Source organism: Cebus imitator, unplaced genomic scaffold (assembly GCF_001604975.1).
Source record: "Cebus imitator isolate Cc_AM_T3 unplaced genomic scaffold, Cebus_imitator-1.0 Scaffold21, whole genome shotgun sequence".
Lineage (NCBI taxonomy): Eukaryota > Metazoa > Chordata > Mammalia > Primates > Cebidae > Cebus > Cebus imitator.
In genome coordinates, this window is record NW_016107336.1 from 6,584,690 (window position 1) to 6,611,701 (window position 27,012).

General features: G+C 40.0%; 1 protein-coding gene across 1 annotated transcript in view; it reads right to left on the minus strand.

Annotated features, from left to right (window-relative positions):
- GADL1 (glutamate decarboxylase like 1) overlaps positions 1-27,012 on the minus strand; it is a 158,741-nt gene that overhangs the window by 49,433 nt on the left and 82,296 nt on the right. Inside the window, exons 12-14 of the mRNA XM_017521671.2 lie at positions 21,562-21,761; positions 8,340-8,391; positions 451-540 (exon numbers count right to left, since the gene is read on the minus strand). Coding sequence (XP_017377160.1) covers positions 451-540; positions 8,340-8,391; positions 21,562-21,761 — 342 coding nt within the window. The remainder of the gene's footprint in view (positions 1-450; positions 541-8,339; positions 8,392-21,561; positions 21,762-27,012) is intronic.

Sequence of the window (27,012 nt, forward strand, 5' to 3'; positions counted from 1 at the left end):
CCCATTGCTAGTATTTTTCTTGTAATCTCCCTGGGTGTAAGACAATAGCCCTTTTGTAGTGAAGACAGAAGGTCTCATGCTCACAAATGGTATCAGATCTAGACTTCTAACATTTTCAAGTAAAGTGATAATAACGGTCACAGATCCAGTAGCAGAGTTGAAATAAGTAGTCGTTACACAACTTTAACTTTGATCAGATGGCAATTCCTGAAGTGCACTGTGAGCCAGAATTTGTAACAAATTACATAATCTTACAATTGTTCTGAGTGTATGTGTCAACCATGTTTACGTTTAATGAATCAATGTCTACAACTGTTTGGCCTGTCATTTTTAAAGAACTATAGAAGATACTTCTCCAGATAAGGCCTAGCAAGCCCAGAGTTATTTACAGGATCAATAGCTGATGTGCACGGAATCAAATGCATCAAAAAGAAAACTGCATTTACTTACCAAATTAAGTTTTGCCCAGAACTCGGGTCCTTCTTTCATCTCTCTGAGGCTCGGTGGAATGTACCAAAAGCAAATGTTGGCATATTCAGGCTAGAATTAGACAAATTTTAATACTTGTTATCCTACGATTTATCTTGGAATGCAATTAAATACTTCTAAAACCCTTAGCTTGTTTCTTTGAGTTACCATGTGTGTAAAACTGACAAACCAGAATCTGGGAGTAACAATCCCTTCTGCCTTACTTCTGATAACATCCTATTAAACTTCTCTCCATAGTGTGCACTTGCATCTTGACAAAGTGCAAAGATCAGGAAAATGGTAAAGTCTGAAGCAGACTCAACCCAGCTCTGATCATCAGTGAGTGCCTGCTTATACATATGCTCAGAGGCCCGGATCCTCTGTCCAGCACTGATCCTTAAGTTATTTGCTATGGCAATACAGGCTTCCAATAACTTGAGGCAGCCAAAATTGGTCCCTATACCTGATGATTGGAAAAGCCCTGATTACCTGTGACTTGATAGTAGGGTGACATGCTGGGTTTCACTACCCAGCACTACGACCCTAGCCAACACTGCTTCTGGAAGAACATCATCTTGACTCTTGGCTCTCAAATTTCAGTAAATTAGCTAGGAGACCTATTCAAAATGTAGATTCTGAGTTTGTGTTCAGAACATCCCGTGTCTAAGTCCATCCTAGAGAAAGTTAAAGAATTGGCATTTTATGAAGTATGTCAAGTGATTCTGAAGTGGGAAGTGTTGTATGAGAGACTCATCTACACTGAGACCATAACCCAGTCATCTTGCCTGCCAATCTGTTTTTCTATCGGACATGATTTGCTTAAACATGGGATCGCATTCTAACAGGCTTTAGCCCAGCCTTTGTCACACAGACAAGTCTTTGCCCTCACTCGACAAAAACAGTGCTATGACCAAAAGGCTTGTACTCAGTGACTAGATTTGAGACATTATGTTGGAAGTTCACAAATTAGACATAGAATTGTATTCAGGATAAACTGAGTCATACCCACCTTCCTCTATTTGACACCTCACACTGACGGTATTTGAACTGATACTCATTTTCTGCTGTAAACAGTTTGTAATAACCCGATGTTATAACAGTTCTCAACTGTCGGAATTAGGCTCCAGTATATAGCTTCCAAGTATTTCATAGAGGAAAGAACTTTCTTCTCTTAAAATCAAAACTGGTGATAGTTGTGATTTTAGTGCTTTTTAAATCATAAGCGAATGCCCAGAAACATTTCCAGTTCAATGAGGTAAGTTCTTGATCTTATCCTTTCATCTCTGAAATTAACATTCTTATCGGAATTGACAAGAAAAGAGCTACCAATCTTCAAGTAGTTAAAAATACTGTAATCAACTCAATTTTTGCAAACATAAGATGACGATCCTTCTTACAAATCTGCACAATTTATACTTGGGTTTGATTTATTGAAAGTAATGGCAAAAATGCAATTACTTTTGCACCAACCTAATTGATTCTCTAGGATAGACTGTACTGAACTTGCAAATTCTTCAGCCACTTAATGTGAACACTTTTTTCAAATGAAGTAACTATACCTGACAAAATAGAAGAAAAATACAGTAATTATCTGTCACTAGATTGTGGTATGTCGGTTATCAATTTATTGCCTCTCAGCTACAATCTACCCTTCTTGGGTGTCCTAAAATAATGTAGGTGGACTCTGCCAATCGTTCTTTTGACATCTAGTGCGGTCTTAGACTTGGTCAGCAGAGGGTGTGGGAGGGATAGTGAAGGAGGGAATGTCTTTCTGGTGTGGTATGCCTACCTCATGGGTTTCCTACTATCTTGAGCACTGGTGAAGCATAAGCAGACCCCCCAGCTGCCAACCCCAGCAGCTTCCCCCAGCACACCCCTTTCAGGTGACATCACAGTTGGGCAGCAAGTGGAGGTCCCATAAATGGCTTTTCCTGGCATATTCCCCTCCGATAGTTTCATAGAAATGTTAGACACCTTGCACTGGATGACTTCTGGCACTCCTGGCTAGCTTGCAGCGATTTCCAAGTTGTATGACCCTGCGGGTTGGCTTCCCTCAGCTCAGCACTCCAGACTAGATTTCTAGTGAGTATCGCCAATGCAACACCTCACTATACTTTTCTGCTATTCTTTGAGCCAAGGGTTATACCCTGAAGCGGTCTAGACCTCAGCCCTGGGAAGGCATGGCTGCTTGGGCGTTCTATTTCAGTTCCAGGAGTGATGGCTGCTCTATCTGCTGCTGCTGTGTATTAGGGTTTTCATTCTGAGGCAATCCTGCATTATTTCAATCCCTTGTTAATAATACTTGATATTACACTTCCCCACTTCAAATTACCATGCAGTCCTTGTCTTCTGAATGGACTCCTAACATCAAGTTTGTTATTCCCTTTCATTTGCATAGGAACATTATAAGAGTAGATGCTGTTTTATCTGCTGTTTTAGGCTCTATTTTACAAGTTAGGACTTAGATCTACTTTTGCCCAAACACTTCAGAAAGGAATGGCTTCAGTGCTACAACATTTGAAAGCTTACGCAGCCCTTCTGACACTTCGTTTCATTGGAAGAAATTTGATGCTTCATTTAGAATATCTTCACTTTGGTCACTGCCAAAATTAAGAGTTGAAAAAAGCATGTTTTCGAATTTTCACACACGTTTCCTGTCTCTTTGCCTCTATAGCTCCAATTTTACATATCAAGAGAATTCAAAGTACTAATGAGTATTTTCAGAGGAAACTGTTTATACATTAATTTTAATTGCCTACATATATGAAAGTCTGACTTGGATATCCTGAGAACATAGTCTGTTGTCTAAAGTCCACAAAACAAGGAAGGCATTACAGGAGTCCAAGTGTCTAGTGAAGGGTAGAAAAACCCTGTAGCAGCAAGTGCATTGTCATAATCTTTAAAAATTCATGACAAAGGAGTAACGTGCCATTAAAGAGTTGAATAGATTCTATACTGGTTTTCAAACAGATAAAATTCTAAAGCTCTATTTCAGGAAGAATTAGCAAATTCTTAGGGACCACTAATTTCTTTCCCAAATAGTCTAAGAGGTAGCAGCTCACACTGTCTAAAACCTGAGTTACATCAAAAATTTCTTTTGCTTATGTCATTAGATCAGAGTAATAGTAACAAAACTAAGCTAGCGCTATGCATTTTAATAGAGTCCAACACAGTTAATCATGCAAATATAGACTGAAGGAAAAGCTGGCATGGTGAATTTTAATTGACTTCAAGCTTATAGGTGTTAAACATTAGATTATTGAAAAATTTCAAAGGCAACACTGGGTAGCAGAAAAAGCCCAAGTTTGGGAGTCACAAGGATGTGGCTTTGAATTTCAACTTCATCAGATCTTTGGGACGAGTATCAAACTGTTTCTTCCTAAACGCTAAGATGTAGAAGACATTGCCCCACAGGGTTGGTCTGACAATGAAAGATAAAATGTATTTTCAAAACTTAATGTGTTTAGCACACAGCAAGCACTGTAGTGGGTTAGTGACTATTTGGAGCTGTATGGGTAGCCAGAGATGTCTTTTAAAGTGGATGAGTAGCCCCATTAAAATGTATACTAGTGAGGTATATCACTTAATTTTTTGGTACTATATATGAAGGGAAACATTAAGAAATGTCCAAGGGGTGGGGGGTGGGCAACCAAACTGTTCAGCTTAAAGTTTTCTGTGTTTATAGATATTGGACTAGGTATTGGGAGAAGAAAATGACTAACACTTCTGAACTTGGAACGAATAGAGGACAGGGTGTACTGAAGAGGTAAAGCTAGCAATGAAGATGGGAGTCATCTCATGAACTTGTCACATGCCAGGCTTGGAAATGTGGGCTTGATTCTAGAGGAACATGGAGTCACTGGAGTTTCACCATTCTAGATTTCATTTTCAAAAAGCTACTCTAGTAGCACTGCAGAGGATAGGCTGGAGGGACCTCAGACTTAGAAGTGTGACACAAGTTAAACTGTACCAATACAGTACCAACCTGAAGATGAGATCTTGAATTAAGGTAGCGGATTAGGAAGTAGAGAAGACTAAGCATTCAAGATTAAGGGGGAGAAAAGGAAGAGATAGTAAAACAACATCAAGACATCTGCTTGGGTGGACCATAGCTCTAATTACCAAAAGAAGAATGCAGAAATTTGGTAAGAAGAAAAGCTACACTACAGTTTTAGAAATGTTGAATTTGAGGTGTCTGGAGTCCAGGTTGAAAATCTTGGGATATATGTATATACAAAGGCCTAGAGATAAGGAGCTAAGTCAAGGATGAAGACATAGAGGCGATTGATAACTCTCTGGATGATGTGAAGACTTTTCAGGGAGACTAAGTGGGAAAAAATGTCAAAGACAAAGTATACAATAGTTAAAGGGGTGCCCTGGTGAAAAGACCCTTACGTGGAAACTGAAAAGAACAAGTCACATGGAGAAACCCGGAAAGGAAATCAAAGACAGACTGTCGAGGGATGGAGTGTGTGGATAACATACAGTGCTACAGAAATTCAGCAAGATGAAGATGAATGTGCATTGGATTTAGCAATTAGGAGGTAGTTGTGATCTAATAAAACAAGAATGTAAGAAAAATCACAATGTGCTTAATATTAATGAGTTTCACTATTAGAACAAGATTGGAGCCATCTGGAAAAGGAACTAGTGAATTCTGCAAATAGGAAGTAGTCAAGCAGAGGTTGACCACCTGTTAAGATGAATTCCTGCCCAATGCAGGAAACCTATGTCCTTGAAGATTTCTATAACTTGGTTTATGAAATATTCCTAGTGTAGACCTTGAGAAAAAAAATTAGGACTCTCCTATCATTCACGTGTTTTCCTAGAGGTATATTCATTCTTGGAGAAAAACAATATTTAGATTCAACACAAAGATGATTTTTCAGGGGCCTATGAATAATACAGAATTCATTTGAAATAACTTTCAATCTTCAAGAAATGTATTTTTGCTCTTGAAGAAAAATGTTCAAGTACTGTGTATTATGTTCATTTATGATTTCCAGTGTTCTTTCTCCTTACTGTTACAGTGACACAACATACTCTCTCAAATATACACATGTACGTACATAGACATGCATGTGTATATATTAGCAAAGAGACTATCAACTTAATACTTGTGAAATTCAAGGTCTAATTCAGCTTTATTTTTTGGCATAATGAAGAGACAAATGCAGATCATACAAAAATCCTTATAGCAGGAATTCTGGAAGACCATTTAGGAAGCCACCTTCACTGCTTTTGGGTCAACTGGCTCCTACAGGAAGAATCCAGGGGCAGAAGGCTGACTAATAATTAAATCCCACCTAGTTTTCACTGCAAGGATGTTAGTGTAATTTCCTAATGATAAGTGGTTTCTTTTCTAAGCCTTTAAGAAGAATGGTTTGTGGGGTTTTTTTTTAAGTTTTTTGTTTTTAAAAAAAAAAAAATCGGCTTATCACTTTCTCAGCTCTATCAAAAGAAAAAGTGCACTTCCAAGGCATACAGGACTTCTCATAAGCACTATAGCTCCCATCACCAGAGAGAAAACAACGCAAATTTGAGAAGAGGAAATTCAAACCCAAGAAAATGATCAAACTCGATTCAAGTCAAATATATAACATGCTTAGGTATGCACCTCTAAGAACTTTAGAAATTTTCTTACATAGTTATAATGCCATTATGCCTCATAAATGACAATTCCTTGACACCATCTAATAGCCAGTTCATATATAAAATTCAACTGTTACAAGAATTTTTACAGTTGGAATCCCAGTTTGAAGAAGCCAACAAGGTCTATGTTTTATTTGGTGGTCACGACTCTTCAGTCTCTTTGAACCTAAAGAGATCGCTTCTCCCTCTTTCTCATTCAGGCACTAGTCTGGAAGAAACCAAGTGGTTCTGTAGAACTGCTCAAGCTCTAAATTTGTCCTTTTTAGTACTATGAGAAAGTTGTTTATGAATTATCTTGGTATGCATGCAAGATCTTCCGTATCTTTAGCGTTCTGGAACTTTCTAATCTGATGCCTCCTTTGTAGATAGTAGTGGGATCCATGGTCTAGATCCTCTAGAAAGTATTTCCCAGTCTTCCCTAAGGACTGTCATACTTCACCTTGGCTACTAAAATGTTTCCCAGTTAGTCTTGTTTTCATCTTTACCACTTTTGCCACATTCCTCTTATGACACTAAGAATAGCCTTTTCAAATGTAAGTCAGACCCCTGTCTTAAAACACCTCCATTGACAACATTTGGAATAAAGGCTAAAGGTCTTACCTTGACCTACCTGGCCACCACCTGATCTGGTCTCTGCCCACCTCTCCAATCCCATCCACTGCTGCACATTCTCCTTTGATACAACATTTTTCGGCTACTCAAACACACAGAACTCTTTTCAGCTTTAAGCCTTGCAGTTGACTAATTCTCAAACATCTGCATGGCTTGCTGTTTATCTTTATTCAGGTCTTGGCTCAAAGATAACCTTAAAATCCCCTACCCAGATTACCCAAACCAAATAAGCAATCATCCCCATGTCAGCATTTTACCTTTTTCCCCCCAATAGAGTACTTGCCATGTCTATAATCCTATCTAGTTATTTGTATACTAGACTCTCATGAACATGTCTTATTTTCTTAAGACTTCTCACGACCTGAGATTTTTTAAAATTTGCTTATTTAGTGCCTTTCACTTTCCACTCCAATGTAAGCATCATGAAATAATCGGGGACCTTTCCTGTTTTCTATCTCCTGTGCCTAGAACCATGCCTGGCACATAGTAACTGTTTAATGCATCTTATTGAATAAATAGGAAAAATTAGATTTTTTTTTTTACTCTGAGACAGTGTTTCACTCTTGTTGCCCAGGCTGGAGTGTGATGGCACGATCTTGGCTCACTGCAACCTCTGCCTCCCAGCTTCAAGCAATTCTCCCGCCTTGGCCTCCTATCTGGGATTGCAAGCATGTGCCACCATGCCTGGCTACTTTTTGTGTTTTTAGTAGAGACAGGGTTTCGCCATGTTGGTCAGGCTAGTCTTGAACTTTTGACCTCATGATTGCCCTTGGTATTCCTAAGTGCTAGGCGTGAACCACCGTGCCCAGCCAGCTAGATTTTTCTTTCCCTTTTTGTAAATGGAGTCTCGCCCTGTCTCTGAGGCTGGAGTGCAATGATGTGCTCTTGGCTCACTGTAACCTCTGCCTCCCGCCTCCTGAGTAGCTGGGATTACAAGCATGTGCCACCACACCCAGCTAATGTTTATATTTTTAGTAGAGAGGGGGTTTCACCATGTTGGTCAGGCTGGTTAGATTTCTTACATATAGTAAAAGGCTCCTAGATATAATCTCGTTTATGTATTATAGCAATTAACATAAACTATAGCAAAATCTAAGATAACCTTGCATTTTATTTCTTAAAAACCAGAATTGCACATCTTTATATTCTAAACATTTTAGAAAAAATATCTTCGTGACAACCTCATTTCTTACACATAATCCAACATCAATGAAACTTATTTTCCTGTTGCTACAAAGCTAATATGCTCATTTTATAAAGAACTATATGCAGTACTGTACATTCACTTGATTTTTTTTTTTTTTTTACATGCAGGCAGCCACTACATCACAGATGAATTCTACAATCACTATGCAATTTATATCAAGATAGAGGTTATAATTTATTCAATATTATCCTTGGTAATTATTGAGCATTTTAATTTTCAATACTTAAAGGCAAGTATATTCTCTGAATCCAACAAAGGAAAAGTACTCAATAGAGTAACATAATGGACTCTATGAATTAAGCTAATGACTTATATTTCATTGTTTTTTTTGTATTGTAAACATAAATTAACACCATCACCATTAACCGACAACATCACAAGCAGTTATGCAGTCACTTACTTCCATCAGTAACTTGAATCCTTCTCTCTTCTTGATTTCATCTACTAGGTACCTAAAATTAAAAGTCACAATATTTGTAATCTACAGTGTAAAAACGTCATGAACACGATGTATGACAAAACTGATTCAGAGACAGGGCTTGGATATAAGAAAGATACAGGTAATAGTCCAAGGTATAGGCAGAGCTATGGATAAATATTCCAAACCTAATGTAATTTCCTTGGCCCGAGTAAAAAGATGCATCTTTTCGATGAGATCTGTCACATGTTAGCATGTGACAGACTTTAACCCGATGTGAAAAGCCAAACAAAGCAGGTTGGATAGATCTGTGAACATGTAGGTCTTAGACTCATTTTCTAAATGGGGGATCTAACATAGATACTTCAAATAGCTGGTTCAGAGGAAAGTATATTAAGATCAAGGAAGATCAATGTAATCTTAGGCCAGCATAGAGGAAAGGGGGGCTGATAGAGTACCACGGTAAAAATATAAGTGGGCTGATGATCCTCAGCAAACCCAGGACCAGAAAACCAAATGCTGCATGTTCTCACTTAAAAGTGGAAGCTGAACAAGGACAACACGTGGACATGTACTTGAGCCTGTCGGGAGGATGAGGGAAGAGCATTGGAGAAAAGAGCTAATGCATGCAGGGCTTAATTACCTAGGTGATGGGTTGAGAGGTTCAGCAAACCACCATGGCACATCTTTACCTATATAAACTGCACGTCCTGCATATGTACCCCAAAACTTAAATACGATGAAACATAGCTTGAATGAAGGGGAAAATAGTGAGCTGTAGCCATTGATAGAATATAAAGTCAATGTGAATGTTGGGGTAAGGAGAATTCACACCTAAGAATATAGACATGGAATATGAGACAAAAGACTAAAATAACATTGAACATGGAGTTCTACACGATAACACTGAATTGTCTCTTCTAGGCTTGGCTTTTGTCTGTATGAAAGTCTGAATGGTTGGCCTTAAACTAGTGATTCACAAGTCTTTATTGACAAGTTTACCCAGTATTTCAAATCTAGGAATCTAAGGAAATGAGACGCTGACAGAAATGTATTTGTCAGAGCATTTATTGTGATTCTTGAACGTAAAAACCAAAAACACACCGAATGTAAGGACTGCCTTTGAAAACTATAGTAGTGGAATTATGATTGTCACTAAATCGTAGTCAACAAATATTTAAAGATGAAACCATGTTTCTTTTGGACCTCAAATCTCTTACCTGTAAAACTAATCTTTTCCCATTTGAAATGGTGTTTGTAAAAATTTACAAAAAATACCGACTATAAAAACTAAATTCATTACAGCATTTTAGGATGGCCATTCTATAATGTGAATATGGAATACACTAGTTTGTAAGATGTTTTTTCCACATTTAATATAGCTTTTAGGTTAAGTATTGACATTTGTATATAGTTATCTTTGAAATATTGACAATTTTATTATAAACTAGTAATAGGGGAATCTCTGAGCAATGTGAGCATACACTGGCACACATGCTCACAGTATTGAATGTTCTATATACGCCATTCTCTGAACACCTTTTCAGAAGATGTTATGTAGCTATACAATTCTTAAACCTTTTATCACACTGCCTAGTTTTCATAAACCATTCCATTGCTCAATACACACTAGAAAAGGTGTTCAAAATCGGTGACAATCGAAGTGCAAATTAAAACGATACGGGCATGCCTTGGGGGGTATTCTAGGTTCAGTTCCAGAACACCATAGTAAAGTGAATGTTGCAGGAAAGGGAGTCACACAACTTGGTTTCCTCAGTGTATATAAAGGTTGTACTTACAGTATACTGCAGTCTATTGAGTAGGCAATGGCATATCTAAAACACAATGCCCATGCTGTGATTAAAACTCATTGCTTAAAAAGTGCTAAGGATTATCTGAGATGTCAGTTGTAATGTGTTTGCTGCTGGAAGGTCTTGACTTGATGTTGATGGTTGCTGATTGATCAAAGTGCTGAAGGTTGAGGTGGCTGTGACAGTTGAAAAATACAACAGTGAACTTTGCCACACTGCTTGACTTTTCTTTCACAAAAGATTTCTCTGTAGCAGGCAATGCTATGTGAAAGCATTTTACCCATAACAGAACTTCTTTCAACATTGGAGTCGATCCTTTCAAATCCTGCTGCTACTTTGCCAATGAAGTTTATGTAATACTCTATCGTTTCTTTTCAACATTCACAATATCCTCAGATTTCTTGCGAAACCACTTTGCTCACCCATAGGAAGCAGCTCCTCATCCATTCATTTGATCGTGAGACTGCAGCAATTCACTCACATCTTGAAGCTTCACTTCTAATTCTAGTTCTCTTGCTGTTTTCACCATCTTCAGTGACATCCTTCCCTGAAGTCTTGTACCCCTCCAAGTCAACCATGAGTTGGAATTAACCTCTTCCATATTCCATTAATGTTGGTATTGTGACCACCTGCAAATCATCAGTTTTTCAAAGGTGTCTTAAAGGGTAAACCCTTTCCAGAAAGTTTTCCATTTACTTTTCTCAGATCCATCACAGGAATCACTTGACACAGCTGTAGCCTTACAGAATGTATTTAAGATCTGAAAGTCAAAATGACTCCTTGATCCATGGGCTGTAAAACGCTGTGTTAGCAAGCATGGAAACATTAATCTCCTTGTGCATCTCCATCAGAGCTCTTGGGTGACTATCTGCATTGTCAATGAGCAGTAATATTTTGAAAAGAAACTTTTTCTGAGCACTCTTAAGTCTCAACAGTGGGCTTCAAATATTCAGTGAACCATGCTGTAAAGAGATGTGCCGTCACAGGCTTTGTGCTTCCACTTAGAGCAAAGGCAGAGTAAGTTTAGCATAAATCTGAAGCGTCTTAGAATTTTCAGAATGGTAGGTAAGAATTGACTTCCACCTAAAGCACCAGAAGCACTAGTTGCTAACAACAGATTCAGCCTGTCTTTGAAGCTTTGAAGACAGGCATTGACTTCCCTCTGGCCATTGAAAAACTCCTAGATGGCATGTTCTTCCAATATGGCTGATTTGCCAATATTAAAAACCCGTTGGATGTACCCATTCTTCAATGATCTTAGATCTTTTGGATAATTTGCTGCAGTTTCTCCAGCATTTGCTGGGTCACCTTGTACTTTCATGTTATGGAGACAACTTCTCAAATCTCATGAACCAACCTCTGCTAGCTTCCAACTTTATGCATCTTCCTCGCCTCTCAGCCTTCGTAGAATTGGAGAGAGTTAGGGCCTTGCTCTAGATTAGGCTTTGGCTTAAGGCAATGTCATGGCTAGTTGGATCTTCTAACCAGAACTCTAAAACCTTCATGTCAGCAATAAGGTTGGTTGGCTTTCTTCATGTGTTCACTGAAGTAGAACCTCTAATTTCCTTCGAGAACTTTTCCTTTGCATTTATAATTTGGCTGTTTGGCACAAGTAGCCTAACTTTATCTTGGTTTTTGGCATGCCATCCTCACTGAGCTTAACCATTTCTAGTTTATTTGAAGCGACAGACATGACTCTTCCTTTCATTTGAACACTTAGAGGCCATTGTAGAGTTATTCATTGGGATAATTTTGATGTTATGGTGTCTCTGAAAACTGAAAAGCCTGAAGAGATGGAGGGAACGGCCAGTTGGACAGCAGTAAGAACACACATTTAAGTTTGCCAGCTTGTGTGGGCGCATTTTGAGCCCCAGAACAATTACAATGGTAATATCAAAGAACTGCTGACTCATTTTTATTAGAATTACCAAAATGTGACAGACATGAAGTGAGCACATGCTGTTGGGAAAGTGGCACTGATAGGCTTGCTCCAGGAAGGATTACCATAAGCTCTGAATTTGTAAGAACCCCCAAAACACAGTATCTGGAAAATATTAAGCACGTAAAATGAAGTATGCATGTATTAACCGTGTTCCCCAATGATACCAGAAACAAATTTTAGAGTGACGACATCCAGTGCTGGTGAGAATATGGTAGAAAGCTGCTACAAACCTTTCAAAATGAATACTCATCTTCTTAAAACCAGTTTTGAAATACAGGTCTACGCAGAAAAATTAATACCAAGGATATAGTGTGTGTATATATAAACATATATACACACATAGATGCTGTTAGATCTAAAGCTCTGTACTGTGAGTACGTAAGTATTCATACAAAATCACTAGATTATTCAAATTACTGACAATGTACTATAGTAACACAATGTAATATGATGTAGCTGTTAAAACGAATCAATTATATCTACTTAAAGCACAGGATGAGATAAAAGTGAGGTGCTGAGAAATAGGGATAATCATTCAATTTTTAAACAATCTCCACATGTATATATATAAACAGTGTGGAAGGATACTTGGGGTGGGGGGGCTATCCATTCTTATATCCCTTTTCAAAGTTTCAGGTGAGGTTACTTGTGCAATTTTTGAAAAAATTAAATGTAAAACATAAAACAAACGTACTTTCTACCTATTGGGAGAAAAGCTTTGTGAACCATCCTTTTTCCCACCTTTTCAGGCCCAAATGTACTGGCAATCCGGTAACTCAAAAGCTTGCGTTATTTCGGCCTGAACTGAGGCTATGAAGAAAGCTTTCTCCAGAAATTTTGGGAATGACTTTACAAGATTCTAACTGTACAGCTAAATAACTTTGTGAGTCTAGGCCAATTCCTAAGTCTCCCCAAGCCTGCCTCCATTTCCTCATGCACGTAAAGATGTACAACAAAATTGGCAAAACCCTTCCCTAACAGATTACGTCTATACAAAACTTGCTTGTATTACCCATAGTATAATTTTAAAATGCTTCTGTCAAACTGGCTAAAGCTGCTCCTAGGGGAAAAGCATTCTAAAACAAAGCTGAGTTATTTAAGTCTGCTCTTTGCTAACCACGTCGATCTGGGTTTTGTGTTGGGCTAATGTTCCTGCTACAGTAACTGTGTAAAGCCCACTGATACCATTTGGCTGTGTCCTCACTCAGATGGCATCTTGAATTGTAGCTCCCTTTAATCCCTGTGGGTCATGGCAGGGACCCAGTAGGAGGTAATTGAATCATAGGGTTGGCTTTCTCATCCTGTTTTCCTGATAGTGAATAAGTCTCACAGGATCAGATTGTTTTACAGAGGGCAGTTCCCCTGCACAGTCTCTTGCCTGCTGCCATGTAAGACATGCCTTTGCTCCTCCTTCACCTTCTGCCATGATTCCATGACATACGGAACTAAGTCCATTAAACCTCTTTTAGATTGTGGGGTACGTGTGCAGATCATGAAGGATTGTTGCATAGGGTACACACATGGCACTGTTTCCTGCCTCCAATCCCCCATCACCTACATAGCATTTCTCCCCATGTTATCCCTCCCTTGCCCCCACCAACAGATCCCATTTCGTGATACACTCCTCCCTGTGTCCCTGTGTTCTCATTGTTCAACATCCACCTACGAGTGAAAACATGCAGTTTGATTTTTCTGTTCTTGTCAGTTTGAGAATGGTTTCCAGATTCATGTCCCTACAAAGGAAATGAACTCATTTTTTATGGCTGCATAGTATTCCATGGTGTATATGTGCCACATTTTCCTTGTCCAGTTTATCATCAATGGGCATTTGGGTTGGTTCCAGGTCTTTGCTATTGTAAACAGTGCTGCTATGAGCATACCTGTGCATGTGTCTTTATAATAGATTTATAATCCTTTGGGTATATACCCAATAATGGGGTTGCTGAGTCAAATGGAATTTCTATTTCTAGGTCCTTGAGGAAGCACCACACTCTTTCACAATGGTTGAACTAGTTTACACTCCAACTGTGGAAAAGTGTTCCTATTTCTCCACATCCTCCAGCATCTGTTGTCTCCCGATTTGATGATCGCCATTCTAACAGGCGTGAGGTGGTATCTCAATGTGGTTTTGATTTGCATTTCTCTAATAATCAATGATGAGCATTTTTTAATGTTTGGCCTCCTATGTCTTAACGTGTCTTCATATCCTTTGCCCACTTTGGATGTTTTCTTTTTTTCCTTGTAAATCTGTTTTAGTTCTTTGTAGATTCTGGATATTAGCCCTTTGTCAGATGTGTAGATTGCAAAAATTTTTTCCCTGTTTGTTGCTGGTTCACTCTAATGATTGTTTCTTCTGTACAGAAGCTCTGGAGTTTAATTGGGTCCCATTTGTCTATTTTGGCTTCTGTTGCCAATGCTTTTGGTGTGAGTCATGAAGTCCTTGCATATGCCTATGTCCCGAATGGTTTTGCCTAGGTTTTCTTCTAGGGTTTTTATGGTGTTGGATCTTATGTTGAAGTCTTTAATCCATTTGGAGTTAATTTTAGTGTAAAGTGTCAGGAAGGGGTCCAGTTTCTGCTTTCTGCACATGGCTAGCCAGTTTTTCCAACACCATTTATTAAACAGGGAATCCTTTCCCCATTGCTTGTTTTTCTCAGGTTTGTCAAAGATCAGATGGTGGTTGATGTGTGGCGTTGCCTCCGAGGCCTCTGTTCTGTTCCATTGGTCTATATCTTGACTGAGCCCATACCATCCCCTAAACTAATTGTTGGGATAGGTGATTGGTTAAACCAAAATCCCCAGCTCGAACATTGCTATGTGAACAAAATCAAGGTTCTACAGGGAAGAGAATTGTCCTTGGTGAGCGATCAACAGTGTCTGCATATTGATTAAAGTTAAAAATGCTTCTATATTACAGGCCCTCTCAAAGTTTCAAATGTCCTAATGAGTACTTTGAATTTCCGAGAGGAATAATATAGTAGTCAGCATATCCTAAACATTTAACTGTGGAACCATTTTTTGAGGGATCTTCTATTAAGATCTCAAGTCTACTGGCCCACATCATACTTTCATAAATGCTAGCATAGAAGTGTTTCTACTGTAAAGCACCCTATCCTCTCCTTAAATTCTTCAATGAGTTGTTGGGAGGAAATCCAAAAAGTTTTAAGTCATCTCTGCCTATGTTTCTAGGGATGATTTCTCAACTCTTTCCATATATGAAAACAGTCTAAAGACAAAATAATCTTAGAAGTAAAAAAAAAAAATATTTTCAGTTTGGGGACATAATGTAGAAACCGTAAGCTACTTCTATCAAAAAGCATTCAAGTAAGTGAACTGAAAAAGCAATAATAACTTCATAAAACTCATTGTCCCTTCCATTAACCTTGGCATAAAAGAGAAGAGAAAAAATATAAGCAAGAGTTTACGCCAGTTGTACTGGGGTAATATTAATATTCTGGCTTCACCTTGGCATAAATTAATGATAAACTTGCTGCAAAACAATTTCTTAGATATGCTTCTAACTTTAGAGAATCTGTTCTCAGGCTGGTTTTATAAGTCCCCTCCTTTTTAAATTTCTCTTGTCTTTTGCAAGACATCCTTTGCTTTCTGAAAATAGCCTTTCCAATCCCTTTTTCTTCAGCCGCCACTTAGAGCCTCTGTGGACCACTTTGGACCAAGTTTCTCTCCTAGTCTTACCTTCTCATTTGAAATTTCTTCTGATGCACTGAGCCTCCCAGAACTCGGATTTTTTCCATCTGCTTTCTGTATGCTGTGCGTCTATCGGCGCATATCACATGGCTTGTGTAATTCATCAGACACCCATGTGCTCTATCCTACTGTAATGGTTATCTTCTAAAAGATCGCCAACATAAAGATAAAAAGGACTGTTCCCTGGTCTTCTGGACTCGGTGCCTCCCATCACCTAGAGAAACACGATGGTGCTTTTGTGCCAGTGTCTAACTGCTCACCTTTTCCATACCGATAACAATAAACCCTTTGGTATCCATGCAAGTCATGAAATTTCCTTATGAGATTGTGGGTCAAGGGAATAGATAAATGATACTCTGGAGACCAAACAAAGTAGCAGAGTTGGGAGTTCCTGAGCTGTTTGTTGAAAAGGCTTACAAACATGACTCTTCTAGGCCTGCTTGAATTCTTAGTGGATATCCATTTAACCTGAATGCCATAACAAAGGCCTGGAAGGTGCCCTCAGCAGGAGGTAGCCTTGGGTATGGTAAAACATTTTTTATTTTCCTAGGAGGATACTGCAAATGTATAATCATTAGCTTTGTGCCCTAGTAGTGGTTTTGAACCTGAGCCTTCTGGGTTTCAATTACGCTCAATAATCACATGTCACTCTAGGCTCTCAATGTCACTGATTTTCAAACAACCAAAGGAAAACGTTTTAGTCATTAATATTTTGTGGGAGAAATGTTCTCTCTTCAATTGGGTTGACAGGGTCAAATGGAAATTAGGAAAAGCCTTAGAGGTCTCCGAGGCACTAATTTTTTCCTTCTTGCTAAATTCGACAACCTATAAAATTGGAATCATTGTCCTCTTGAAAGTGTCCTCTTGAAAGCTCTTTCCCAGGGGAAGAGGAAGAGGGCTATCTAATCAGTGTAGTGATCATCATTAGTCTATCAAAATCTTGTCCTTAGATCTTAGTCGCAAAAATTTCAAAATTGAGTTCCATTTAGATTTGGGAATATGGAAACCTTATTTCTATGGAATCAGTGTTATTCTTCCTGTATTATCAAAGGAAGAATCTCATAGCTTTTCCAGTATTTTAGAGACCCTGACCTAGGGCCTAGGGAAGTGGATATTTTAGCTATAAGAGCATGCCAGTAATGTGCTCCCCAAATATTAACACGATCATCATGTGCAGCTTTACTTTTCTAGAGTTACCTACTGAAGGAAGTTACACTTCTTGGAAGTGAAACAATGTTGCTGTGACTTAGAAATTATTCCAGGAGGCTTCCATCCATGGGTGACACGCTTTTGATTTGGTAAACTCAAGCAAGTTGCCAGGCATCAGGGGGCTTCATGGGAAATATCTTCATCCCTGTCAGCGTTTTGAGCTGATGTGAAGTAGCATGATCGGTTAAAAACACTGACTGGAAGAGTTTAGATGACAGCTCACAAAACCAGTAGTGGACGAGAGCTAGTTTGCAGCGGTTGAGAGTCCACTGTGAAATATTCGGGGATTTCATAAACTACGACCATTGGTGGCTTACAATTTACCATGCCAGAAATACACCATGAAAACTGGCAGACAGTACAAACTGGGACTTTATTTTCCTTCTGAGAGCCAAAGTGTACATCGTACCACTGCATCTAGGCTTAAGCAAACAGAAGAGACCCCAGAATTAAGCGAATATTCTGCCATTGCTAAAAAGCAGAACTACAAATCGGTAACTTGAAAAATCATAAAAATGTAGCTCTTCTGTTGCTAAGCTAATTTCTAGAGAAACTCTCCCCAGGTTTGTAACTTCACATTCATAGCAAATTGCATGCCTCAAAGTGCTTTGCCCTTTTTCTTGGCATTGGAGGCAGACTTTTGCCCACCCCAGGAAGAAACTGTTGGATATCAAGAGTGGAAAGTTAAGGCGAAAAAAAAGTATGAGTAACAGCAGGAAAGGAGGGATTATTTTTCAAATATTTAAATATAGGTCGCAGTCTGCACCAGTGCTCACTAAAATGTTAATTCAACTTGACAAACATTTACAAACAATAAGTGCTTGTTGAATTGAATTTGAAATGTTAACATTTATCCTCCTGTGATTTCTCCACAAAAATTAGAAAGCATTCTTAGATTGTAAACTCAATTCTACCCTGAGATGAATGTTAACTTTATTATAAATACAATCATAAAATATTTATAACCTTATTTCAAGACACCCCCCATTGGATTATTTCAAAGCTTAGACAAAATAATGCAGACTCTACCCCATGTAAATAGTGCAAGGAAATCCACAAAAACGTAACTTCTTGGACTTCTAATTCAGTGGGCAGCTATAAATTTTATGGTAGACCATAGACTGTCTTTTCACGGCTGGGTTATCTCCCCACTTCTAATAGAAGTACTTTAACCCTACCTCTAACAAAGGTACCTTCCTCATCTAGGCTCAGAAGACATTCTATAAAAGGAATTGGCACTGTTAGCCAACATTTAGACCTCCGTGGGGAAAACAATTGTTTTAAGACATTAGTTTGCAGACAGCTTGTTGCTCAGAATACACATACCACTTCCAGCATAGAAAGAAGAAATTGCTATAAATCTCTAAGAAGGTCCCTCATGATTTTCCACGGAAACGTTAGCAGGAAGTAAGGAAAGACGATCCACGCCAGAGTTCAAAGTCTAAACTGGCCAAGCTCTACATAAATAAGACTTAAATAGCATATAGGACATGCCAGGCATTGATCCAAGGGTCTTACATGTTATCAGTTACTTGACTCTTTAACTGCTCCAGATATGTGCTATTTTCCTGGGATGAAACTGAGGTGCAGAGACACTAAAACTTGGCAGAGTCAGACAGGACTTAGGTCTTGAATCCAGGTTGTCTGTACCTCTATGCTATTAGGCTAGATTGGGTTTTTTAACTGTAAGAAGTGATAGCAACTGTTTCTCCACACAGTCGGGCACCACGTTCAGCTAATTGTTACTGTGAGATTGAGAGCATTCTAAGCTTTTGAGATAAGCAAAAAATGTAGGTTTTCAAGAAATTTTTTCTTGAAAAAGCATTTGAATATTTAAATGTTGGAATGTTTAACACCATGAAGCTTAACCCGAAGCGGTATAAGCCCAACAAAACACACTTAAAACTAAATTTGGCTATGGCCTGTCTACCACCAAGCTAAGTTTAGTAGTTCAGTCCTATTCAAGTAGCAAGGTTTGGCACCGACATCTCAAGCTTTCTAATGCCCTTGAACGTGTGACCAGTTTCGTTTCTGATATTACTACCAGACAGGTAAACATGGTGCTTCCACACTGCCTTTTCCTTTAAGACTTGTTACCACAACTCAGATCTGCTTTTCATGTCCTTAATGTCACATCCAGGCTTTTGTCACCTCACATCAGATTTGGGCCTGCTGCTCCTTTCACCTGGGTCATTCTTCTCCCCTTCTGTGGTCTATTATGCTGCTTACACATACCCGAGACTAGGAAGAGAAAGGCTTAATTGAAATTACAGTTCCACATGGCTGGGGTAGGCCTTAGAATCATGGTGGAGGGGAAAGCACTTCTTACATGGCAGCAGCAAGAGAAAAATAAGATGTAGAAGCAGAAACCTCTGATAAAACCATCAAAGCTCAGGAGACTTACACTCCACCATGACGGCAGTATGGGGGAAACCGCCATGATTGAAATTGTCTCCCACCAGGTCCCTCCCACAACGCATGGGAATTATGGGAGTATGATGCAAGGTGAGATTTGAGAAGAGGACACAGCCAAACCATATCATTTAGAGGGGCTCCCTCTAAACCTCTTTACTGGGTAAATACAGCCATTCAAAACGGGAGAAATCAGCCAAAACAAAGGGGTTACCAGGCCCACACAAGTCTGAATTCCAGCAGGGCAGTCAAGTTCTAAGGCTCCAAAATGATCATTTGACTCCATGTGTCACATCCAGGTCATGCTGATGGGAACCTACCTCTTCATAGTCCTGGGCCGCTCCACCCTGTGGCTTTGCAGGGTACAGCCCCTCCCTCCCAGCTGCTTTCATTGGCTGCTGCTGAGTCTGCAGCTTTTCCAGGAGCACAGTGTAAGCTGTGTGTGGATTTCCCTTTCTGGGGTCTGGAAGACATTGACTCTTTTCACAGCTCCACTAGGCAGTACCCAAGTTAGGTACATTGTGTGGGGGATCCGACCCCATAGTTTCTTTCTGCACTGCCCTAGCAGAGGTTCTCCATGAAGGCCCTGCCCCTGCAGTAAAATTTTGCCTGGGCATCTGGGTGTTTCCATACATCTTCTAAAACCTAGGTGGAGGTTCCCAAACCTCAATTCTTGACTTCTGTGCTCCCACAGGCTCAACACCACATGGAAGCTGCCAAGGTTTTGGGTTTGTACCCACTAAAACCATGGGCTGAGCTGTATGTACCGTGGCCCCTTTTAGCAATGGCTGGAGCAGCTGAGGCTCGGCACCAAGTCGGTAGCGTGCACACCACATGGGACCCTGGGCCTCAGCACATGAAATCATTTTTCCTCCTAAGCTTCTGGTCTGTGTTGGGAGGGGCTGCCATGAAGACCCGTGACATGCGCTGGAGACATTTTCCCCCATGGTCTCGAGGATTACTCAGCTCCTTGTTACTTGTGCAAATTTCTGCAGCCTGCTTGAATTTCTTAAAAACTGGGTTTTCCTTTCAACTGCATCAGGCTGCAAATTTTCTGAACTTTGATGCTGTTTCCCTTTTAAAATAATGCTTCTAATAGCACCCAAATCACCTTTTGACTGCTTTGCCACTTAATTTCTTAAAATACCCTAAATCTCTCAAGTTCAAAGTTCCACAAATCTCTAGGATAGGGGCAGAATGCCAGCAGGCGCTTTACTAAAACGTAACAAGAGGCCCCTTTGTTCCAGTTTCCAACAAGTTTCTCATCTCCATCGGAGACCACCTCAGCCTGGACCTGATTGTTCATACCACTATTGGCTTTTTTGTCAGTCATTCAAGTCTCTAGGTGGTTCCAAACTTTGCCACATTTTGTTGTCTTCTGAGCCCTCTAAACTGTTCCAACCTCTGCCTCTTAGGCTTTTTTCAGCAGCACCCCATCTTACTGGTACTAATTGACTGTACTGGTCCATTTTCATGCTGCTGATATATTTCATGCTAACACATATATCCGAGACTGGTTTGAATTGGACTTACAGTTCTCCATGGCTGGGGAGGCCTCAGGATCATGGTGAGACGTGAAAGACACTTGTATGGTAGTGGCAAGAGAAAATGAGGAAAATGGCAAAGGCGGAAACCCCTGACAAAACCATCGGATCTTGTGAGACTTACTAATCACAGAGCAGCATGGCAGAAACTGCCCCCAGAATTCAAACTACCTCTCACCAGGTCCCTCCGACAACACATAGGAATTATGGAAGAACAATTCAAGATGAGATTTGGGTGGGGACACAGCCAAATATGATACCACCACCTCTTTAGGTCTCAGTTGAAAGTCACGTCCTCCTTGGAACCTCTGCCAGTGCCCCTCAAGAACACACTAGAGAGCCCTCCCAGTGGTCATAGAGACTATACCTCACCTTGCCAAAAAGGAGGGTCATTTTTCTCTCAGTAGACTGGGATCTTGGAGGGAGGTGGTAGGACTACTCTGATTCCTAACACATAGTACTGAGAAAATGTGCATTCTTTATTTCGCCTAATACACAAAAGATGCGCTTGCAACACATCGCAAGTGTTACTTTCCTTATTCTATTATAGACACAAACGTGCACACAGGGGCCAGTACCTAGATAAAGCCAGAGCACGATTAACTCTTTCTTCAAGGCCTAATGTACCCAGGGCCTTCCAGGTCATCCAGAACTTGAATGCATCTGGTCTTCTGCTGCATTGGATAGACTTGTCTCCTGTGTCATAGCTTACATCGTAGAATTTATCCTGCTGGAAGAGGTAAGATGCCTTGGCAGAGTAGCACTTTTTAAGAAGATCCTTTTGAAAAAGAAGAAAAAGATTACAAGACTGTTCAACTCCAGAAAACACTTGATTTTTAAAAGCAAAACACATGCACACCATGTATATATTCTACCTGTGCTAAATGTACATGTCACTTTGACTGTCTTACATCAGATACAGTGTACATTGACTTTGAGATACACAGTGCCCATAGTGTTATCAAAGGAAACCTCAGAGTTGACAATGCCAAAATCCATTTTTGCAGTTTTACTGAGTATTGAGAAGCTGAGAAGACCATGTTATCACTGATATCTCGGTGGGCCAGCTTTTCAGTATGAATAAAACTGTATAACTCAAATCTTTCCATTGGCCAAAAAAGACACATTTATATGTTACACAATTTCATAAGCAAAATAATTAGGTTTTAAGACCCTCTTTTTCATATCCATTTGAAAAGCCTAGATCTGACATAACCCGGGGATAAAACCCCAGGGAAAAAGAGCTACGGAAGAAGTAAACAATTCCCAACAAGTTTTCACTACCTCAAAATATCAGCTGTAATCCTACAAGGTCTTTTGTGTTTGTCTCCTGTTGGTTTCATTTGCAACAAAATTCCGTTTGCGTTTACTGACTTGTTACCCTTAAGAAGTAGGTGATAATTTACTGTTTATCACAATTACAGGACCTTTGACCTCAAATCGTCAAAGTTGAAGCCGTTGTCCTCAGTGTCATCTAGTGTCTACAAAAGCCAAGATTGCCCAATCGATCATTCACAGCCCTGACAACTCCCAAAGCATCTTCGTATCCAGAAAATACTAGATCCTGTGCTCCTCAGTGGGCCTGATATACTCAATTTCCCTGAACCACAACATCATGTCTCATCTATGTCTTGTCTTAGACCATTTGCTTGAATCTATTTTAGGATACTTGACACTTTCCAAAGAATATATGCAGTCTATAAGCTGTCAAGTTTACTGCCACTAAACATCTGCATTCTTTCCTAGGTCTGCCCTCCCATCAGGTCCCATCCTAACTTTTTCTTCCCTTTCACCTTCCTCTGCCTATCTCATTGGGCTCAAAAGAATAACTTCGGTATTTAGCTGCTTTCTTGACCTTGCTCCTGTGCTTTCCCCGTGCAATGAGCAGTCACTACATATATTCTCCTTGTGTGGTTAAACAGGTTCTTGGGAGCAGGAATCATTCCCTATCCATCGCCATATCCATGCAGCTTAACACTGCTGGGCACAGAGCACTCTCATTAAGTATCAAGACAATGACTCCACTCCCAATGCCCTGACATGTGGAATGAATCGAATAAACACAAATAGACGAGCTTCTCATTTGGTGCATTTTCCAAACTTTAACAATGCAAAACTAGTGCTGTACAGGAAGCTACGAGAAAGCTTCCCAGTAGACGGGGGTTCTAGAAAATGTTCCCTTCTGATCAGAGAATGTATTAAATGTGCTTCATTTGACTCAACAGCTTGTGCTAGCTAGTTGAATGAAAATCTCAAGGTATCACATTTCAAATGAAAGCATAAGTTTGCTGTCTTAGTTTAAGCAACATTGTCTTGTGTAGATATTAGCCTGGATCTAAATATGTTCCGTTGTGAAAAAGCATGATTTCATACTACATAAAAAATACCAAATGTAACCAAGAATTACTATATCCCCTCATCCAGTATCCATAATAAACTGAGTATGAAGCAATGATCAGGCTGGGCACTGTGGCGCACACCTGTAATCCCAACGCTTTGTGGGGCCGAGGCGAGAGGATCACTTGAGGCCAGCAGTTTGATACAAGCCTGGGAGATACATATAGTAAGACCCCATCTCTACAAACATAAAAAGTAGCTTGGGCGTGGTGGTACATGGCTGGGGGTTCCAGATATTTGGGAAGCTGAAGTGGGAGGGTCAGTTGAGCCTATGAGGTTGAGGCTGCAGTGAGCACACCACCGCTTGCCAGCCTGCACAACAAAGCGAGAACCCCGTCTCTAGAATAATCACAAAAGGAATACTAGTATGCCTTCAGCCTGGTTACGATGGGTATTCTTCTTTTTTGGGTGGAGGGAGATGGAGTCTTGTTCCATCACCAGGTTGGAGTGCAGTGACGCAATCTCGGCTCACTGCAACCTCTGCCTTCCAGGTTCAAGTGATTTCCCTGCCTCAGCCTCCTGAGTAGCCGGGACTATAGGTGCGTACCACCACACTGGGCTAATTTTTTGTATTTTAGTAGAGATGGTGAACTCCTGACCTCAAGATCCACCCGCGTCAGCTTCCCAAAGTGCTGGGGTTACAGACATGAGCCACTGTGCCCAGCCCCGATGGATATTCTTGGTACGGGGAAAGAGCAGATTGCTCTGACCTGAACGTAAAATAGAAAATCCCTTACTTTTAAGTCTTAGATTTTATTATCAATATCTGGTCACAGTTGCCACTACTGCATCTTCCTGCCCTCAAAAGTCAGGAAATTTGGTTGTTTCCATAGCAACTAGTGTGACCATCTATTATAACACTAAAAGGCCACTGCATGTACTTGAACAAATCATGTGCACATATTCACAACACAGCCGCGCGCGCGCACACACACTTGCATTATGATTATAAATTTACTGTCACCAACCATGAAAGATTAAACATCTCCAAAGCACATGAACTTTGGACATTTCTTGAGCAAGTTTTAGGGGCCTATGGTAGTGATTGAAAGGGAGAGGAGGCTCATCCATTGTCAAATTGTATCATAAGCAAGTGGAGAACCAGAGAACCCAGAAAGCAAAAAGCAGAATGAACAATTGTCCTGCAGTAGTGGCACAGTTAAATTTATTGCACTAAAGAATTCTGCCTCAGGAAGGTTTCCTAAAGAACAGCTGGAAGCTTTGGATTTACTTTATCGAAAATTTTCCTCCCAAAGTTTTCACTTTGCATTTTAGTTTCTGTCCTTGTATTAAAATGGATCAGGTGTCCTTCAATTTTAGGACAACGAAGAAGATGCTCAGACCTCCAGAGAACATTTTAGAATATGGTAAAACTTTGTGGGGGGATGGGGGGAAATTTAGTTATTATGCAATCAAAGAGAAGCACCATATTTATCTTGCTCATCTTCACAATCTGAATCCTAGCAGGACAATAAATATTTGTATGGCTTTCGGAGACAAGGATCCAGTGAAAATTGCTTTATATTAACTCAAATTGTTCTCAAGGACTAGCAGACATTGTATTAGGACTTTCATACAGTGGCAAGTGAAAGAAACTTAAGCAAAAGGGAGTATTTTTATGGGCTTGTGTATTTTAAAACTAGTTATATGTAATCTCCAGGCACAGCTGAATCTAGTACTAAATAATATCCATTTTCGGGAATATGTCCTTGCATCTTGTTCTATTGCATTCTGTATTGGCCTAACTCTATACACAAAGCTGGTAGGAAGCCTGAAAACCAAAGTTTCCAAATGAAATCTGAGCATGGAGAGAGGCTCTGTTTGGATACAGGAAATGGACAACTTCTGGTGATGCTAGTAACAAAGATTCTTTTTTTTGACTACTATTTGCTTAGTGTCCTCTGAGTCCTCTAAGTCTCCACCTTGAAATTTATCTTGCTATAAATGCATCAACCCATTGTAGCAAGAATCTTGATAGTTGGGAAAGAATCCCCCACCCCAATATCTCATCATCCTTTATCTGACCAAATTCTTCATTCTTCATACTTGTTACCTGATTATTCTAGCCTGCCTTCAAGAATCTTGATGTCTAACCTGTATCCTCCTTTTATTCCTAATGTTTTCTTAGTCATTTTCCACCCACTGACTCCCAACCTGCCCCTTGGCTAGGAATCCCTACTTGTCCATGCTGTGTTCAGAAGTGAGCCCAGTTATACTGAGGTCCGTCTTCCTCATTGCAGTAGTTCCTGAATAAAGTGTTTCTACTTTACTGTCTGGTTCTGGTTTTAATACCCACGTAGACAGAGACTCTTGGCCTCCCAACCTCAATATCTTAACCTTTTTGTGACCAAGCCTAGCAGCCAATGGGTAAAGGAGCCTTAAAAACGGGGCTTTTAGGAGTCGGGCCCTTTTGCAGAGCAAAGCAGAAGAAAGGAATGAATGGATTGGATTAATACAGTAAGGAGAAACAGGCAAATGGCAAGCATGCTACATGAATACAGAAACCACAACTTTTACTTTCCTTCTTTGCATTCACAACACCTAACCTAGCACATAACGATAATGATCAGGACTAACATTTATTAGCTCTTAATATCTTCTAGAAACTTTAATAACTCATTTAAATCTCACAACCCAATGAGAAATTCTGTTGGTCAACTCCATTGTATATTTTGCAGCACAGCAAGTTATGTAGCTACTAGGTGATAGGGCTAGGTTTCAAACCAAAGCTGCTTAGATTCGGATCCAGAACTCTATTCTTGATTTTATCAACAGTGGGCACTTAAATACACATGAAAGAGGGTGCCCCATAAATATGCATTAAGGGTTTTGGAGAGGTTGGTGAAAAGGAAAATGGCAATAGAAAGCACTCTGAGCTAGAGGACAAAATAAGATCCCGTTCCAAACTTTTTTTTCCCTATAAATATGACTTGTGGTCTTACCACTGGTAATACCCTGTTTATAAAGCATTTTGAGATCTTTATGAATACTTGTGAACCTAGCAATATTATCCAAAAGACATAATGAATCCATAGGTTGCATATTCTCCTGACCAGGATGAGCCAAGCCGTCTTTGATTTCCACAGGCCAGATCAGATTCTGAAATCTGATCTGAAGAGACGTCCTTTCAGTCACTGACCACGTGGGTCTACCAAGTCAGGATTCTGTACCCCAGCAGTCCCCAGCCTTTTTGGCACCAGGGACCAGTGCTCATGGGAGACAATTTTTCCACAGATGTGTGGGGTATGCTGTCGGGGAGATGGTTTCAGGATGAAACTCTTCCACTTCAAATCGGGCGTTAGAGTATCATAAGGAGCCCGTGACCTAGGTCCCTCTTATGCACAGTTGACAATACGGTTTGTACTCCTATGAGAATCTAATGTCACAGCTGATCTTACAGGGGGCGGAGCTCGGGCAGTAACGCCCGCTTACCTACCACTCGCATCCTGCTGTGTGACCCAGTTACAGGCCATGAACCAGTATAGGTCTGTGGCCTGGTGGGTGGGGATCCTTGCTGTACACCACAAAAACCTCTATTTCCTCCTTGCAATCACGTTTTTCAGCCACCAAAGAAAAGCTACCAAAACCTCTTTATGGCCCTTCCTATGATCTGTCCTATGTCATATTTACAT